This window comes from Anabrus simplex, chromosome 1 (assembly GCF_040414725.1).
Source record: "Anabrus simplex isolate iqAnaSimp1 chromosome 1, ASM4041472v1, whole genome shotgun sequence".
In the NCBI taxonomy this organism is placed as follows: domain Eukaryota; kingdom Metazoa; phylum Arthropoda; class Insecta; order Orthoptera; family Tettigoniidae; genus Anabrus; species Anabrus simplex.
Genome location: NC_090265.1, coordinates 562574427 through 562592210, shown reverse-complemented (window position 1 = coordinate 562592210; position 17784 = coordinate 562574427). Strand labels below are relative to the sequence as shown.

General features: G+C 41.2%; 1 protein-coding gene across 1 annotated transcript in view; it reads left to right on the top strand.

The window, feature by feature from the left end:
• The first annotated feature begins 10682 nt into the window (after window positions 1-10682).
• LOC136877570 (AT-rich interactive domain-containing protein 5B) overlaps window positions 10683-17784 on the top strand; it is a 369783-nt gene continuing 362681 nt past the window's right edge. The window contains exons 1-2 of the mRNA XM_067151759.2: window positions 10683-10703; window positions 11171-11390. Of these exons, the coding sequence (XP_067007860.2) occupies window positions 10683-10703; window positions 11171-11390 (241 nt within the window). The remainder of the gene's footprint in view (window positions 10704-11170; window positions 11391-17784) is intronic.

The window sequence follows — 17784 nt, the reverse complement described above, 5'->3', positions numbered from 1 at the left end:
AATTAAGGTACAGCCCCAGCATTTGCCTGGTGTGAAAATGGGAAACCACGTAAAACGATATTCAGGGCTGCCGACGGGTTAGAGCCCACTATCTTCCGAATTCAAGCTCACAGCCGCGCGCCCCTAACAGCACGGCCAACTCGTTCGGTCGTATGGAAGCTGTTCGTACTCCTAACAGACTCTTCCTGTCTGCACGTAAGGTAGTGTAATTCGCAGCTGTGATCGTTTTAAACATTTATTATGGTTACGTCATTATAATAAAATTGGCGCTATTAATTTAATCTATACCGGGTAAGACTAAAATGGCAGTGGGTAGGACAGATAGCTCGACAAGACTACAACAGGTGGACCTCTAGGATTGTTCACTGGAGACCATGGGAACACAAGAGAGGCATTGGAAGACCCCAGAAGAGATGGCTCGATGACATAAAACTGTTGGCTGGAACACGCTTGTTCCAAGTGGCTCAAGACCGAAGACGATGGCAGCACATGGAAGAGGCCTTTATCCAGCAGTGGATTGAAATAGGCTATAAAAGAAGAATAATAACAATAAGAAGAAGATACCTGGCGAGTTGGCCGTGCTGTTATGGGAGCGCAGCTGTGAGTTTGCATCCGGGAGATAGTGAGTTCGAATCCCACTGTCGGCAGCCCTGAAGATGGTTTTCCATGATTTCTCATTTTCACATCAGGCAAATGCTGGGGCTGTATCTTAAATAAGGCCACGGCCGCTTCTTTCCAACTCCTAGCCCTTTCCTCTCTCATCGTCGCCAAAAGACCAATCTGTGTCGGTGCGACCTAAAGCCACTAGGAAAAAAAAATCTATATTGTCTATACTTCATCTATATTATACTCAACGGTATAATTGTCCTGGGTCAATATAAGATCAGATACAAATTATTTTAGGTTTTCTATAATACAGAGTTCGTTGGGTAATTTTGTTCTGACATGGTGCTACGTCTGTGTGTGTTTTTCTGGCTCGTTGTATAGTATTGTGAATGTGCTTTGTGAGGGAGAGTCGTGAGTCGAGTGTGATGCCTACGTATTTATGGCTGCTTGCCCATTGCATGTGTTGGTTGTGTAGTGTGAGATGTTGTGGCTGTTTGTATTTATGGGTGAAAAATAGTGGGGTTTTTTTTTGTGTGTGTTGACGTCTATTTTGCTCTTGACAAGTCACGTTTCGAGTCTTTGAAGATGTAGTTTTAAGTGTTGAGTGGCGAGTTCTGGGTTTCTACTTTTGGCCATGATGGCGGTGTCGGCGGCGTATATGGCTGTTAGAGTGTTTTTGGTACTCGGTGTGTCATTTATGTATTGTAGAAACAGGATTGGGGCCAAGATACTACCCTGTGGGACGCCGGCGTGTATGTTTTTTTTTTTTGCTAGGTGCTTTACGTCGCACCTACACAGATAGGTCTTATAGCGACGATGGGATAGGAAAGGCCTAGGAGTTGGAAGGAAGCGGCCGTGGCCTTAATTAAGGTACAGCCCAGCATTTGCCTGGCGTGAAAATGGAGAAACCACGGAAAACCATCTTCAGGGCTGCCGATAGTGGGTTTCGAACCTACTATCTCACGGATGCAAGCTCACAGCCGCGCGCCTCTACGCGTACGGCCAACTTGCTCGGTGTGTATGTCTTTTAGTGATAAGTATATACCGTTTAGTGTTGTGTAAAATTTACGGTTTGTTAGGTAGTTATGTATGATTTTGATGTATGATGGGTGTAGGTTTTGTTGTGTGAGTTTTTAGATGAGGCTTGGGTGGTGTATTCGATCGTTGGCTTGTCTGTAGTCGAGTAAGATGGCTGTTGTATGTTGATTATGTTGGTATCCATGTGTTATGTATCCTGTGTCTCGTAGGAGTTGGTGTGTTGTGGCGTGTTGTGGTCTGAAACCGGCATGTTCATGAATGAGGTTGTCGAGTTGCGTATCTTCAAAAAAAGAAAAAAGAGGTGGTAATTTCCCCCCTACAAAGCCAAAATCGTACAAAAGGCAGCGAGTGAGGACCATCTTCAAAGTGGACCTTTTTTATAGAGAGCGGGGTCCACTTCTCTGATAATATTTATAAAATGTTACTGTACTGCACAAACTGCGTATCTGATTGACCCACGCTGCTTTTTGAAAGAAAATAGCAGAGCGGAATCATAGAAAACGTGATAGGTTGCGATCTATTTTAGACATGCCTGTTCATTACCATATTGGACAGTTTGGTCTCAACGCAGTTGATAGGAAAACTTTATTCAAATTATGGCATAAACTACGGGACGTAAACAGTATACAGTAGGCGTGATATCTTACGCCATGTACTGATGCTAGAGCGTTCAATAAAGCTTTTAACAGGTGGCCATAATCCTGTAACATACGGAATTTTTTGAAGTGATAACTTTCCGCCTCTTTGTGAAAACAGAGTTATAATGCATAACCTTGCTCGCTTTAGATAGCTCTGTGGAATTATGCACGGTAGATACACATGGCTTTTCAGAGCAATGAGGATTTGAGTTGTCCTTTACTCATGTGTCATGAATTTTTTTAAATTTTCATTTTGTCCTCTGGTAGGATTATTTATGACGATTCGACATTCCTGGTCTCAGATATCCTTGTAAGGACGTTATAATAAAGTAGACATAATTAATATCGCAACCTAAGCACCGACAAGGGACAGACGCATTGTGTGTACCATTGTCAGCATCTTGCTGGACGCATTCAATCAAGTGATAGGTACATATTGCACTCATTGGAATAGTAACCACTGTTAGGACAGAGGGACATAATTCAACACACTGTGGTCGTTGCAGCAAGAAATTTTTTTGCTATTAAGTAAATGTAGCGCTTACACATCGAAGGTTTTCGGCTACATAAGAATAAGAAAGGGCTAGGATAGTGCATGTACATTCGAGTTATAATTCTTGTACAGGCAAGCCGTGTGTGTTAGGTGATTTGTGGTATGATATATTAAGAAGGATATGCCCACATATATGGCCTTCCCCGATTTTGGAAAGGCATTTGATAATGTTGATTGGACCAAGCTGTTTGAGATTCTGAAGGTGATTGGGATCAGGTACCGAGAACGAAACAATTTGTATTAAAATCGGTCTGCAGTGATAAGTATCAAGGGCTTTGAAAAAGAAGCAGCAATTCAGAAAGGAGTGAGCCACGGTTGCAGTTTGTCCCCTCTCCTTTTCACTGTTTATATAGAACAGGCAGTAAGAGAAATCGTGAGAGGAATTTAGGAAGGGAATAACAATCCAAGGAGAGGAAAGCAAAACCCTGAGATTTGCTGATGATATTGTTATTTCATCTGAGACTGCAGAAGATCTGAATAAATTGCTGAATGGTTTGGACAGAGGCTTGGGTAAAGGAGTACAAAATGAAAATAAATAAGTCCAAAGTTGAACGAAGTCAGGTGAAGCAGGAAATATTTGATAGCGAAATGAAGCCTTAAAGAAAGTAGATGAATATTGTTACTAGGCTAGTAAAATAACTAAGGATGGCAGGAGTAAGGAGGACATAAAACGCAGATTACCACAAGCAAAGAAGGCCATCCTTAAGTAAAGAAATTTGCTCACTTTGAACATTGATATAGGAATTAGGAATATGTTTTTGAAGACTTTCGTCTGGAGCGTGGCGTTGTATGGAAGTGAAACATGGACGTTAACTGGCGCAGAAAGAAAGAGAACAGAAGGTTTTGAAATGTGCTGTTACAGAAGAATGCTGAAGGTGCATTGGATAGATCGAATCACGAATGAAGCTATACTGAATTGAATTGGTGAGGGAAGATCGATTTGGCTAAATTTGACCAGAAGATGAGATAGAATGATAGGACACATCTTAAGACACCCAGGACATGTGCAGTTGGTTTTTGAGGGAAATGTAGGTGGTAAAAACGGCAGGGGTAGCCAAGGTATGAATATGACAAGTGGATTAGAACAGATGTAGGATGCAGTAATTACGTATAAATGAAAAGGTTAGCACAGGATAGGGTGGCATGGAGAGCTGCATCAAACCAGTCTATGGACTGATGGCTCAAATAACAACATGATAAATGATTCGGAGAAGAAAGACGTAATGCATAAGCAGCACTTTGCTTATACCAATAACGATCTCCTGGGTGAAGACTACCAGCTTCGGATTCGTTTCGAAGGATTTGACGGCGACTGCATGAAACGATGCAAGGGGCCGGTTCGGGATATGCCAGTGGTTTGTATTTAGCGAAGAAGCTATGCACAATGTAACTGAGAACAACCCGCGCATCAGCTAATGAGTTATAGTGCATGATCTGAACATCAGTCCGACGTCTGTAGTGCTCATATGCGTCGCACGTCGAATGTGATATGTGTTCATAATTACTTTCTGTATGTCCAACCCTTCTTCCGTTTCTCTACGCGGTCGATTATGAGGTTAAATGACTCTTTGTAGCGAGTTTTTACGAGCGGATGCCCTTCCTGTCGTCATGGTGTCAAGGAGCTAATGTGATGAAATGAATGACGCGATATATGATAGTTGGAAGGGGGAGGGTGGAATCCGGTGTCGGCACGTAGCCTGCTTCTGTCGAATAGGACGCAGGGATCTGCTCAACGCTTTACATCCCCATCCGACGGTCGAATCACCATCATGTGCGTCATGTGCTTTCACTCCATATGAGCGCTGTGTAGAGGTTTGGAATTTAATCCAGGGTTTTGGCACGTACTCTAGTGATTAGAAATTGTATACCACCACCAACCCCTAGCCTGCCGGCTGTTGATGGCGATTCGTCCGTCGGATGGAAACGTACCTCCTTGAGCAGACTAAGACATAAATGGCAAAAATAAAGTATGCAGTTACAGAGACAAACTACTGAAGCTAAAACAATGCGTTTGGGGAAGACGAATTGAGTAAAGTCACAAGAGAGACAGAGAAATGACTCTACATTTGCAGGACTCTACATCTAATATAAGAATGTCAGAAGACGCGGAGTAAATGAGACAGGTTGAGTTAGGGATACGGGACGAGGCAACCACAGCTCCCCTTTAAGCTCTTTCAATAGTAGGCCAGCTACTTACAATGAACAACAAAGTAATCTTGCTTGGTGCAGGCTTCAGACAGTGCCTGACAGTAATTCCTCACCGTTATAGAACAGGTGCCAGGCTGAGTGGCTCAGACGGTTGACGTGCTGGCCTTGTGACCCCAACTAGGCAGGTTCGTTCCTGGCTCAGTCCGGTGGTATTTGAAGGTGCTCAAATTCGTCAACCTCGTGTCGGTAGATTTACTGGCACGTAAAAGAACTCCTGCGGGACTAAATTCCGGCACTCCGTCGTCTCCGAAAACCGTAAAAGTAGTTAGTGAGACGTAAAGCAATAACATTTATTATTATTATTATTATTATTATTATTATTATTATTATTATTATTATTATTATTATTTCTTTCTTAAATCCGTTTACCCCCCAGGATTGGTTTTTCCCTCGGACGCAGCGAGGGATCCCACCTCTACCGCCTTAAGTGTAGTGTCCTGGAGTGTGAGACTTTGGGTCGCGGAATGAAACTGGGGAGGAGAACCAGTCCCTCGCCCAGATGGCCTCACCTGCTATGCGGAACAGAGGCCTTGTGGGGTGGATGGGAAGATAGGAAGGGATAGACAAGGAAGGAAGCGGCCGTGACCTTAAGTTAGGTACCATCTCGGCATTTTCCTGGAGAAGTGGGAAACCACGGAAATCTACTTCGAGGGTGGCTGAGGAGGGAATCGAACCCCCCTCTACTCAGTTGTCCTCCAGAGGCTGAGGGGATCCCGTTCCAGCCCTCGCACCACTTTTTCAAATTTCGTGGAAGAGCCGGGAATTGAACCCGGGCCTCTGGGGGTGGCAGCTAATCACACTAACCACTACACCACAGAGGCGGACATTATTATTGTTATCGTCACAACTGCCATGTGTTCAGTCTTTTATTGTATGAACTCCAACGATGTACACAGTACCGAAAGTAATAGGCAGTATAGATGATTCCATACTCGACTCGCGCAGGGCGCATCAGTAACTTCAGTTACCGGGTACTACGAAGGAAAGAAACCGATTAAAATCTCTACGTAAACAAGGGAGAGCTACGGCCGTTTTATTTTTTAATCTTTGCCTGCAATCATTATATGGTCTGAGTTGTTCTGACGAGTGGATCACTGAAGGCTTACATGAGGGATTTAGAGATCGATCTAGTCCTCTCCATTAATTCAGTCTCCGGCGCGCTCAGCTGTTTATTGGCGTATCGGCTTTACTACAGTGTAACATCAGCGCGTTGACTTCCCCCTCTGGTGAAACTGCGTTCTCTCGGAAACAACTAGTGACAAATTTCAAACTGTTGATGATATTTCTGTACGTCTCTCGGAAACAGCTAGTAACAACTTTCAAACTATTGATGATTTTTCTGTACGTCTCTCGGAAATAACTAGTAACAACTTCCAAACTGTTGATGATTTTGCTGTACGTCTCTCGGAAATAACTAGTAACAACTTCCAAACTGTTGATGATATTTCTGTACGTCTTTCGGAAACAACCAGTAACAACTTTCAAACTGTTGATGATTTTTCTGTACTGGAAACAGTCAGTAACAACTTTCAGACTGTTGATGATTTTTCTGTACGTCTCTCGGGAATAACTAGTGACAACTTTCAGACTGTTGATGATATTTCTGTACGTCTTTGTTACATGCTCTCTAACAGTCGGCGAATTGAGATACGAACAGAAGCCGTTAGTGGATGATGCTGTGGTGTTTCTTCTGTTCTCACTCATATTTCGGAAGCCAAGTTGTGTAGTTCAAGCCCCAGATCATACTGATTTCTCGGTGGCATACTTGAGTGATACTTCCGAACTTTTGTGTCCTGATTTCCGTTAAATGTAAGCGTAGTAACTTTTGTAAAGTTTTAAGGTACCTCCCCTCATATGATGATGATGATTTTACTCCCCGATTACCACTTCTACGGTTTGTCGGAGACGCTGATGTGCTGGAATTTTGTCCCGCAAGAGTTGTTTCATATGACGTAAATCTTCTGACACGAGGCTGATGTATTTGAGAAGCTTTAAATGCCACCGGGTTGAGTCAGTATGGAATCAAACGGCAAGCGCTTCTACCGTCTGAGTCATATAGTCCGGCTCTCCTCATATTTTCTCTAATAATTACAATCGCATATTTCCCATTATTATTATTATTATTATTATTATTATTATTATTATTATTATTATTATTATTATTATTATTATTATTATTATTATTCCGGAGATAAAAGTGTGGAGGTAGACCTGATACGGTAAACCCAAAATAGGAAGAAAAAACCGGTATCATGGTCGCGAACCTTCTATGAACAGACTGCATCGGAAAATGAAGAGAAAATCCATGGATTTCGGCGAGGTTCGAAACCGTGATCTTGGGTACTAACTACGCCACCACCAACGCGAGCGCTATGCATATACATAAAACAGAAACCGTATTTATGCTACTTAGTTCAAAAGTCTAGCAATAGCTTCAAACGGGGTCAAAAATAAAATAAATAAATAAATAAATAAATAAATAAATAAATAAATAAATAAATAAATAAATAAATAAATAAATGTTATCGTTACTACACTGTCACATTGTGGTTTACTATATGAGTGCATTACCGATGGTTCAGTGAGAAGCCACTGATAATATCACTGAACTGCAACATCCACGCTTTTGCTGGCGAGACCTAGTGTTTACAGTGCTGTATGTCTCCTGGTACGGGCTAGAACAATTTTTTGTTACTTTCATTGATCCGTTTTTTCTCATCCTTGGCTTTGACAGTATGAAAATGACTGAGGTATGAGCGATGCTAGTAATTCCATTCCTTATGCTGCCAGTTCCTGGTATGAATGGAGTGAAAATGTTGCTCATATGGCGGTTGGTGCATGCATTTCAGTCGGCTTGGCAAACTGATATGTAATAGCAAATTCTGGCTTGGTGAGGAAAGCAACGGCGAATTACCTCACTCCTCATTTCCCTTGTACGCCTCTTCAATGATGCCCACGCCATCTATGACAACTAATGGTGAAGCTGTTGAGGATCCAACCAGCCTTCGGGCTGAGGACTGAACATACATACATACATACATACATACATACATACATTGTTCGGCTCCATGGCATAATGGTTAGCATGCTGGTCTTTGGTCCAAGTTGTCCCGAGTTAAATTTCCGGCCAGGATGGGGGGCTTTAACTTTAATTGCTTAATTCCTCTGGCTCAGTGGCTGGGTATTTGTGCCGTCTTTAACTTCATAATTCATCGTAGGTAGACCCCATCCTCACAGACGCGCAGGGCGTCAGTTAAAAAAACCTACACCAGACCTCCTCGGAGGCTCCTTCTAATCTTCTTCTTATTATTATTATTAAACTAAAATTTGTAATGTTAATTCTCAGCCGAGTCTTCCGATTTTTCTTTTTTTTTCTTTTGTTTACTGACAGAATGACAGTTTTTGAGACTCCTCATCCTATCTGATTAGACAATTTTTCTTTATAGAATTATATAAAATGAATATATTTAGAAATGAGCGCATTGTATAAATCAGCTGTCAATTTATTACTGTGCAGGTAGTTTGGTATTGACATATATATATATATAAATCCAAGAAGTCAGCATGTAACACTGGATCAGTTTTGATTAAATATATATTACGTAATACAGTTGAATTTAGAGTGTACGTATGTAGGCTAATTCTTGCAATAATTACTGTATAACCCTTCTGTTATATTAATTATTTATGTAAGATACTTAAGGAAATTTTAGTTTGGGAGGCTGTGATAGTTGAGTGGGATTATTACAGGCTTCTCACCAAGGTGTCCGCGATTCTCTTTTTTACGTCGCACCGACACAGATAGGTCATATGGCGACGATGGGATAGGAAAGGTGTAGGGGTGGGAAGGAAGCGGCCGAGGCCTTAATTAAGGTACATCCCCAGCATTTGCCTGGTGTAAAACTGGGAACCACGGAAAACCATCTTGAGGGCTGCCGACAGTGGGTTTCGAACCCACTATCTCCCTAATGCAAGCTTACAGCTGCGCGACTCTAACCGTACAGCCAACTCGCTCGGTCGTCCGCGATTCGAATCCTAGCTGGTATCCCGGGATTTTTAAAATGAAATCACGCGCTCTAGTGGGACGTAAAACTGAAAGCTCCGTAGCAATGATCGCGATATCAACAGTCATGTAAAACTGGAAGTTTGTTTTTTGAAATCTCATATTCTAAATTAGAACATGAGCATATTTAACACTGTACATTCACTTGTAGTACACTAAGTAACTAAGTTACTTAGCTAAAATACTAATATTATAACTACCCGTACTTCGTGCTCTTACATTGTCCATTCAGAAAGGCTGGATAACGTATCAACTCACTGAGTGACCTACACAATGAATGAAGAATGCTTCGTATAAAGGAATCAAGCTCTTGTTACTTTGTAAAAAGAGTGACAACTTACTTGACGATAAAATAAATTGATTTTCCTTCTTGAGTTGATTATTTTACTTATATAGAGTTATTCAAAGACTAACGCTTCGTTTAACCATACATTTCTACAAAAGCCAGTTGATTTTTCCGCTCACTTAATCTTATCTACATTTCGCAGCACATCTGTAGATGGCAAATGATGCGTGTTGTTGTACTTTATTAATAACGAACGGATCCTTATAACGAGGCGCGCACCAATTTTGTCGAGCGTTCACGAGGTTAATCTACATCAGATTTCGAGATGTTGATGCTTCAGATTTCAAACACCATGTGTAAGCTTTCATGTAAGCAAGTATTCAGGTAAGTCCCATCGTACTACTGTGCATCGGTCAAGACGCTGACTCATAATGTAAGGTGCCCGGGTTCTAGTCGCAATCGAACCTTCCTCATTTTTTTTTCTCTGTACCTTTCTTTCACTTCTACGCATTTCCGTAAACTCTCTTCTTTCCCATTTCTTAACCTTTCTTAAATTATGTTATTTCTGACATGTATCGCTTTGTAGTAACACGTATCAATACGACATTAAATGCTACTCTAATCAAATTGTTTACCACAGTTTACTTACGGGCTCCGAACATGTTGAAATCGTTTAATATTCGATGTTCAAATTTTTAACATATAATCATAACCTACAGAGTTTCCTTTCACTTACAGAAAGTGATGTTATGATTAAAACTTAGAATGAAATACATTTTCTGTAAAAGGATGTTTGGGAAAAGGCACACAGTCAGAAACAACGACAGGGAGTAACAATAATTTTAACGTTGAATTAGTCCGGCCCTGCGGTGTAGGGTGCAACGCGTCCGCCTGTCATCCGCGGCCCCGGGTTCGATTTTCGACCGGGTTGGGGGTTTTTCATTGTAATGATTAATATCCCTGGCCTGGGGTCTGGGTGTTTGTGACGTCCTTAATCTTCCTTTCCTCACACACAACATTCCACACTACCGCCATTCCAGTTACACCAATTACACGCAGGTAGGGGCAAAAGATCCACATGGGTCGACGCCCCGAATCAATTGCATTTAAAACAAAACAAAAACCGTTGAATTAAATTACGAACCTGTACACCTTACTTTACGGAGCCAGCTCCTTGACCACTATTCTAGGAGAACACTTCTTTGAATGCTGATTTAACAACTGATGCTCGAAAATTAAAACTCTTAAACACCTAATAAAAGTCCATTCCAGAGGCTTGATTTTGCACCCATGCAGATTAACCTTGCGGAAGTTGGACATAATTGGTATCCGTCACACTGTAGACACCTCTTGTAGGCATAAGTCAAGAGAACATTGAAACAATCCTCAGTACGTTCCACCAGTAGATGTTAGCTATATCTGAGAACCTCGAAAGGAATAGATTTCCATTGTTTGCACACCAAGGCCTGTCTACATTTAGTTTCGTTAGAGAGCAGTTAATATTAATAGCCTATAGATTCAGAATCCTGAACTGTTCCATGTTTTTGTATTAATGTAATAAAGATTTCTGAAAAGATAAACACTTTCATTGACTACACACCGAAGTTTGTCATTTTGGGATATTGCTGTATCAATGCACTAGTGAACACGTTCTTAAGTTACAAACGTTGGCGTATCTGCATCCACGTGTGGAGTGCGAGCCCAGACGAGCATGCACACGACCGACCTGAGCGGAGGGAGCCACTCTACTGAACGGCGGCTTGCTTCGTGTGTTGCAGGACGAAGTGTTGGCCATCTCGGAGAAAGTGGTGCTGCGCGTGGTAGACCTGCTGGACTGGATCACGGAGGAGGCGCACTGGGGGCGCGGTCTAGAGGCCATCTGGGATCAGGAGTGTCCTGGCGCTAAATGTAACGATGCTGCAACAGCGTCTGCCGCCGCTATGCTGGTCGACAGCGCCCTCGACTTCCAGGACGTCAATAAAGAGAAGCACAACCTCGGTAAATATTGTCTATGACTGTAGTTAACTGTAACTTCTATTATTCCCTTGTATGTGTATACTGTGGTCTTCTTGGAAGTACCAGTCGAGAATTGGGGGCACGTCAGTGGCTAAGGATATTAAAAAGAAAATACAGTTCACAAGGCGGCTTTTCTATTACGTTAATACTGAGGTGAGCTCCCAGGAACCATGTCAGTTGACAATACCTAATATGGGTATTTTAAAATTTAGAGTAAAATAATTACTAGAGGACTCGTGTTGCTCCGCAGCATTCGTTATAAACAGGTCAGATAACTCGTCTGTCGTAGTCATGTTGTTTTGCCTGCTCTTTTCAATTGTTTTATGAATATTTAATAAGAAGCGTGTTATGGTATGCCGCAGTTCGTAGTCATCCATTCTGACGTCATTATGCCGTCAATTTGGTAGAAGTCTATCCATATATTCGCTTTTTAAACCTGCAGTTCTTGATGTAAAGCTTGGTATTGTGCCGTAGAAGACAATGGTATTTTAATCGCAGTTCTACTGTGTAGAACGGTGTTCTTGTGAGCTCATAGGTTAGTCTCGAAGGAGGAATCTTTGCCAGGCAGAGACGTTTTTATAAGATACACGGCCTTCATTGTTTCTAGGCTATGGTCGCTTCCTCCCCATTCCTAACCCTTTCCTTTCCCATAGTCGCCATAAGACGTTTCTGTGTCGGTTCGACGTAACAACAAAAGAAAACTTCTATTCTTGGGAAAGCAAACATAACAAACTTTCCTGTTATGCCTTTCTAACCTGTCCTCTTTAGAATCCTCCTGCGGCAGATCTGGTTTTGATGATCGTTCCTATCGAGTCCCGTATCATTCTCGCGTCCAGCGAGGTCCCTGAGACCACACATCCGTTGTTAAGGGTGAAATTTCTTGACAAACTTTACATGTGGTTCAGTGGGAGAAGAGCATTCAGGGCTGGATAGAATTGTTTTTGCCGGGCTGAGTGGCTCAGACGGTTGAGGCGCTGGCCTTCTGACCCTCGGTCGATCCCGGCTCACTCCGGTGGTATTTAAAGGTCTTACGTCTGCCTCGTGTCAGTAGATTTAACTGGCACTTAAAGGAACTCCTACGGGACAAAATTCCGTAACTTCGACGTCTCCAAAAACCGTCAAAAAGTAGTTGGTGAAGCGTAGAAACAATAACATTATTATATTTTTAATTTGTTTTTTTATTTGTTTACAGTTTGCTTAACGTCGCACCGGCACAGATAGGTCTCATGGCGACGTTCAAATAGGAAAGAGCTATGAGCGGGAAGGAAGCAACCGAGGGCCCTTTATTTGCCTGGTGTAAAAATAGGAAACCACGGAAAACTATCCTCAGGGCTGCCGACAGAGGGGATCGAACCCACCATTTCCCGTATGCAACTGATAGCTATGTGACCCAAACCACGCGGCGACTTGCTCAGTAGAATTGTTCTTTTGACTTCGTTTGGCAGTCGGAAGTTTCTATTTTAAGGTTAACAATTTCGTAAACTGCGAATGCCAGAATAGATAGGAACCTCATTCTCCATTCAGTTTTTATCTTTTTAATACACCTATGTTAAACAGGGAGGAGAGAATGTAGGATGGGCAGTGCATTGTGCGAAATGTGGTCTCTACAGAGTGCGTGCACCACTGATTAGTTTATTTTCTAAGAGTTTATGGCTGGCAATTTTCACCGAAGAGGATTTGAATGATTAAAAAGTAACCTCACAGCTTGTCGTAATTCTTTGTCTTCAAATATTGTGCTCGATTTAGGCTTATGGGGAGTTAGTATCACGGGCATGTGTCTTCCTGTGGATACACTGACCGGCATTTAGCCATAGGCTGCCTTTGGTGAGAAGATTTCTTAGCACGGGTTAATTATACAGTGAAGGTGTAAGTCCGTAAACGGAACTACTTAGCCGTGGTAGTAAAGGCGTGCTCGCTTTACCCGGAAGAACGTGGGTTCGATTATCGCCAAGAAGTAAGGAAGCTTAAAAACGAGACTTCCAGTTCTGGAGAGTTACATGACTCTGGGTTCACTCAGCCTACACTTTTATTTTATTTACCGCATGACTGCACTAAAAATGAGCATTAGGTTAAATCTTACGGGCAAAGGTGACCGGGTATAAAATTAACCGATCTGACCCACATAGTGCCGAGGTTGCGGAAAGCAGAAACATTACCTTGTACTCCTCCAACGATATTTATGGCCTTTACGGGAATAGCCCTGTTCCGTTCAGGTTCGCTGATGCAAAACTGTGAGCATATTATTGAAAACACATGCGATAGTTCGAAGCAGGTCCTTGGGACAACTCCATTTCTTAAATTTTTGATCACTCGATGTAGTGTTATGCTGGCCCCGCGGTGTAGGGGTAGCGTGCCTACCTCTTACCCGGAGGCCCCGGGTTCGATTCCTGGCTAGGTCAGGGATTTTTACTTGGATCTGAGGTCTGATTCGAGGTCGACTCAGCCTACGTGATTACAATTGAGGAGCTATCTGACGGTGAGATGGCGACACCAGTCTAAAAAGCCAGGAATAACGGCCGAGAGGATCCGTCGTGCTGACCACACGACACCTCGCAATTTGCAGGCCTTCGGGCTGAGCAGTGGTCGCTTGGTAGGCCATGGGGTTTGGTTAGGTTTTTTGATGCAATGTTCTATTAATTGCACTTGTACGGTACTATAGTCGTGTGACGAGAAGTCACATGGATGCGCGGTAAGAGGTGCGAGGGGTAAGGATGGCTGCTGCGCATGCGCCTGTCCCAGTTGTCGAGGCGTGATGATAAACATCGGTTCTGTCCGCGGTGACTCTTGCGAATTGAGGTGGTGTCGTGAAGTTTCAAAGTGGTAGTGCAGTTGCGCTTTAGTTACACATTGACTGTAATTAATAAGTAGTGCATAATGAACAGTGCAATAACGAATATGCTGGCAGGGTTAGGATTTTTAGGTACAAATTTCAGATGAAAAAAGGAAGGGAAAAGGTGCTCAAATAAGGTAAAAAGAAGGGTCAAAAATGTGCTGGTTTATTCAACTACTTCAACGATTTCTCTCTCCTTTGTTCTAGTTTATTGAATTACAAATAAGTACATCAGATTATCACATCAAAAGAAGGAAAAAATATGAAGCTGTTGGACTTCAAGACATTAAGCATCTCAATATTTTTTAAAGTAAGCCTGTTTCAATTAGGAGATAGAATGTCTTTGTAGATGCTAAAGCTTCTTTCAACATCTACAGAAACCTCTGAATAGCAACTCTACAGATGTGGCGAATTCCTCAATGTCTGGATACTTCTGAAGACTAGACTCAAGTTTGTCTTTGGCAAAGCCATCTAATTGCTCCCTCACGGAGGTAAAAATATGACATTGTTTTTCCTTTTCCAGAACTTGTTCTTCTAATCGTTTAATTACTACAGTCAGGTAATTGTAACTATGTACACAATATAGTTCTGTCTGCAAATTATGTATTTTCTCCGGTAACAGAAGTTGCTGTGCCTTGGAAATTGCACCTACGTCGGCTGGATCCAAAGAAAGCAAAACTCTCTAATTTTGTGAAAATTCTCACACAACATAGCAGCACATTCAATCCACGATCCCCAGCGGGCAATGGCCGAAAAATTTGGGAGGGGCAGGCCAGTGGTTTCCCTGTAGGCAATAACACGACTCGGAGCTTTAAGTAGAATTTCTTTAGGGCAGAGATTAATTTGTTTGCGGTGTCGTATTCGTTCCTTATGGATTCACAAACCCTGTGAAGGACATGAACCAAGCATGTCACGTGCTTCAACTTAGAAAATAAAGGTTTCAATTGGTTAACGCTCAAATTATGTATGGAGCTTGGTCCGTAACCATAAGAAGTTTTTCAAACTCGATACCAGTAGACCAGAGTTTTTGGCAGAAGTCCATAATTGATTTCATTACTGTACTGGCATTGACTTTCTTCAGCTCATACATTTTTAACGACATGGGCTTAACGTTCTCCTCTGCTAAGGGAAAAACTGGAACGTTCAAAACATATCGTTCTATTGAGTCTATGGTTTCATCCACAATGATTCCCACATAGCAATCAGGCACTTTCCTTTTGATTCTTTGTATGGCTTCTTGGTAAACAGGCTCCATGTAGTTTTTTCTTAAAGTACTCTCATCGGGTATTGACATCTTTGTGTATTTTTCAAGAAATCCCTTGAAGGCTGGGTGGTTCACCTTATTGAGTGGAATTCCTGCTTGTGTAAGAGCTGCACACAAATGAATGTTTAATTCCTTCAAATTTTGGCCTTTTGAAGAACTCTGTTGAAACGCATTTCGTAATAGAGGTTGCCGCGATTTGTTTGTTTGAAGAGTCTTGTTTATATTATGCTTAGAGCTGGAAATAAGTTGTTTGATGCGATCTGTCTGTTTTTTTTTTTTCATCTAACAAAATTCTTGAATCACAAATAGTACATCGCATAATAGTTCCATCAGTGTCTATGAAATGTTTGAATTCCTGAGGCAGAGCAATACATCGGACACTGGACACCTTTGGCATGGTAAAATTTAGTAGCACATTCGTTTAGTAATGTAACAAAGTGCTAACACCAGCTCACTTGCTAACTCAATGCGACTATCACACAACTCACTCTTGCGCTCGCTCACTTGCTGTCCACACTTATAACACCGCGACATTTACCAGAATGTTCTCAGTACTGAAAGAGGTAGGCTTACTATTCGCACGTACACAGCAAGCTGAGGATACGTTAATTGAAAATTAAATGTTTTATTGATTAGAAATCTTCTAGAATAAATTGGAATTAAACTTAAAAGAAAAAAGGGGGAAAGGGGGATTATGGGGATGGTTGGGAGGATAAAAGGGATATAGGTCCCAAAAAGGGAAAAAGTTGCGTGAAAAATGCCTCTTTTTGGCAACTAGAAACAAAATTTCACACTGTGACATCTTTCCGAACAGCTTTAATTTACGCTAACAAAAAGGGTGCGCACCTAAAAATCCTAACTCTGGTAAATAATAAGCACTGCATAATGAACAGTTTAATAAAGAATATGCTGGAGTTCCCATTGTCTGTCACGACTAATGTTTGTAGCTAAGAGTACAGTGTCTGTTAGGTTACGTCCGCACCAGAGGCGGCTTGCTTAGCGCCTAGATGGAGGTTAGTCGCTTGGATGGTTAATTCAAGCAAACGAACTCCCGAGAATTAATGGAAGTGGCCGCATCGAACGTTTGGCTTGGCTTGGCTCTCTGGGTAGTTGGTAAGCGTCTATCCTAGTGAACGACCTGGGCTGTTTTTCCAAGCTTCTATCCAGGTAGAAACGTGAACTTGTTTTTGTACTTAACATGCATTTTTCGTAACATTTGTTCACTTTTGACTTGAAAATGGATGACTTATTTGTGTCAGCCATGTTTAAAAGGGAAGCCATTGTCCTCAAAAAGCTTTGGGAAGAGGTAGCTCAGGAAGTTGGCAAAGATGGTAAGTACAAGTCAGTAGTCTGTTTATTTATTTATTTATTTATTTATTTATTTATTTATTTATTTATTTATTTATTTATTTATGTGTGATACCTATAGCATTTACAAGTTGTGATATTGATGGATGTTTCCATGTTTAAAATGAAATGCGGCCATTATAGCGTTGAATTGCGTTTTCACTTCCGTTTACTTCGTGTACTCAACAAGAAGAACACGGGTAGAATAGTTAGTACTGCACCCTTGCAGAGCTCCTTCGGTGTTGACTGGATTTCACTGTTGCCTCGGCTGCCCTAAAAAATAAAATACTTACCGAAAGTGGGTGAGATCCTCTTCTCAGGCGCGATCAGTCCCCGTCGTCGAATCAGGATGCATAGGGATATTGCGTTTAGTAAACTATTCACTACAATAATTTATGACTCAGACTGATTTTAATTTTAAATATGTATATAAAATTTTATTGATAAAAATCAAAAGAAGGAAAAGTGTAGATAAATATTATAAAATGTAAAATAAGATTTTGTTAATGTTACATTATTACCTTATGAGACTGTACAACTCGAATTCTCATAACACACATGACCACCTCGTTAATCCATAAAGAAAATATTTATAATTTATCATTAAATTTTTATATCAAATGATATTTCCCATATTTGTTCATCCAATTACATGATGCCTGTGTAACTGTACACATTTACTAGGATAATATTGTTTATATACCAGGTGGATCAATCGAATAACAATAATAATCATGAGAATATTTAGTAATAATAATAATAATAATAGTAATAATAATAATAATAATATTGATGTGAATAAATTTTTATGTGGCCAACTCAAGTTATTCATCGAAATACTACTTGCCATCAGTCAAAATAATTATAATAGATATTTTTAAGATATTAAAAATAAATAAAATGTTGATATTAATTAATTAATAAAATTATTTTGA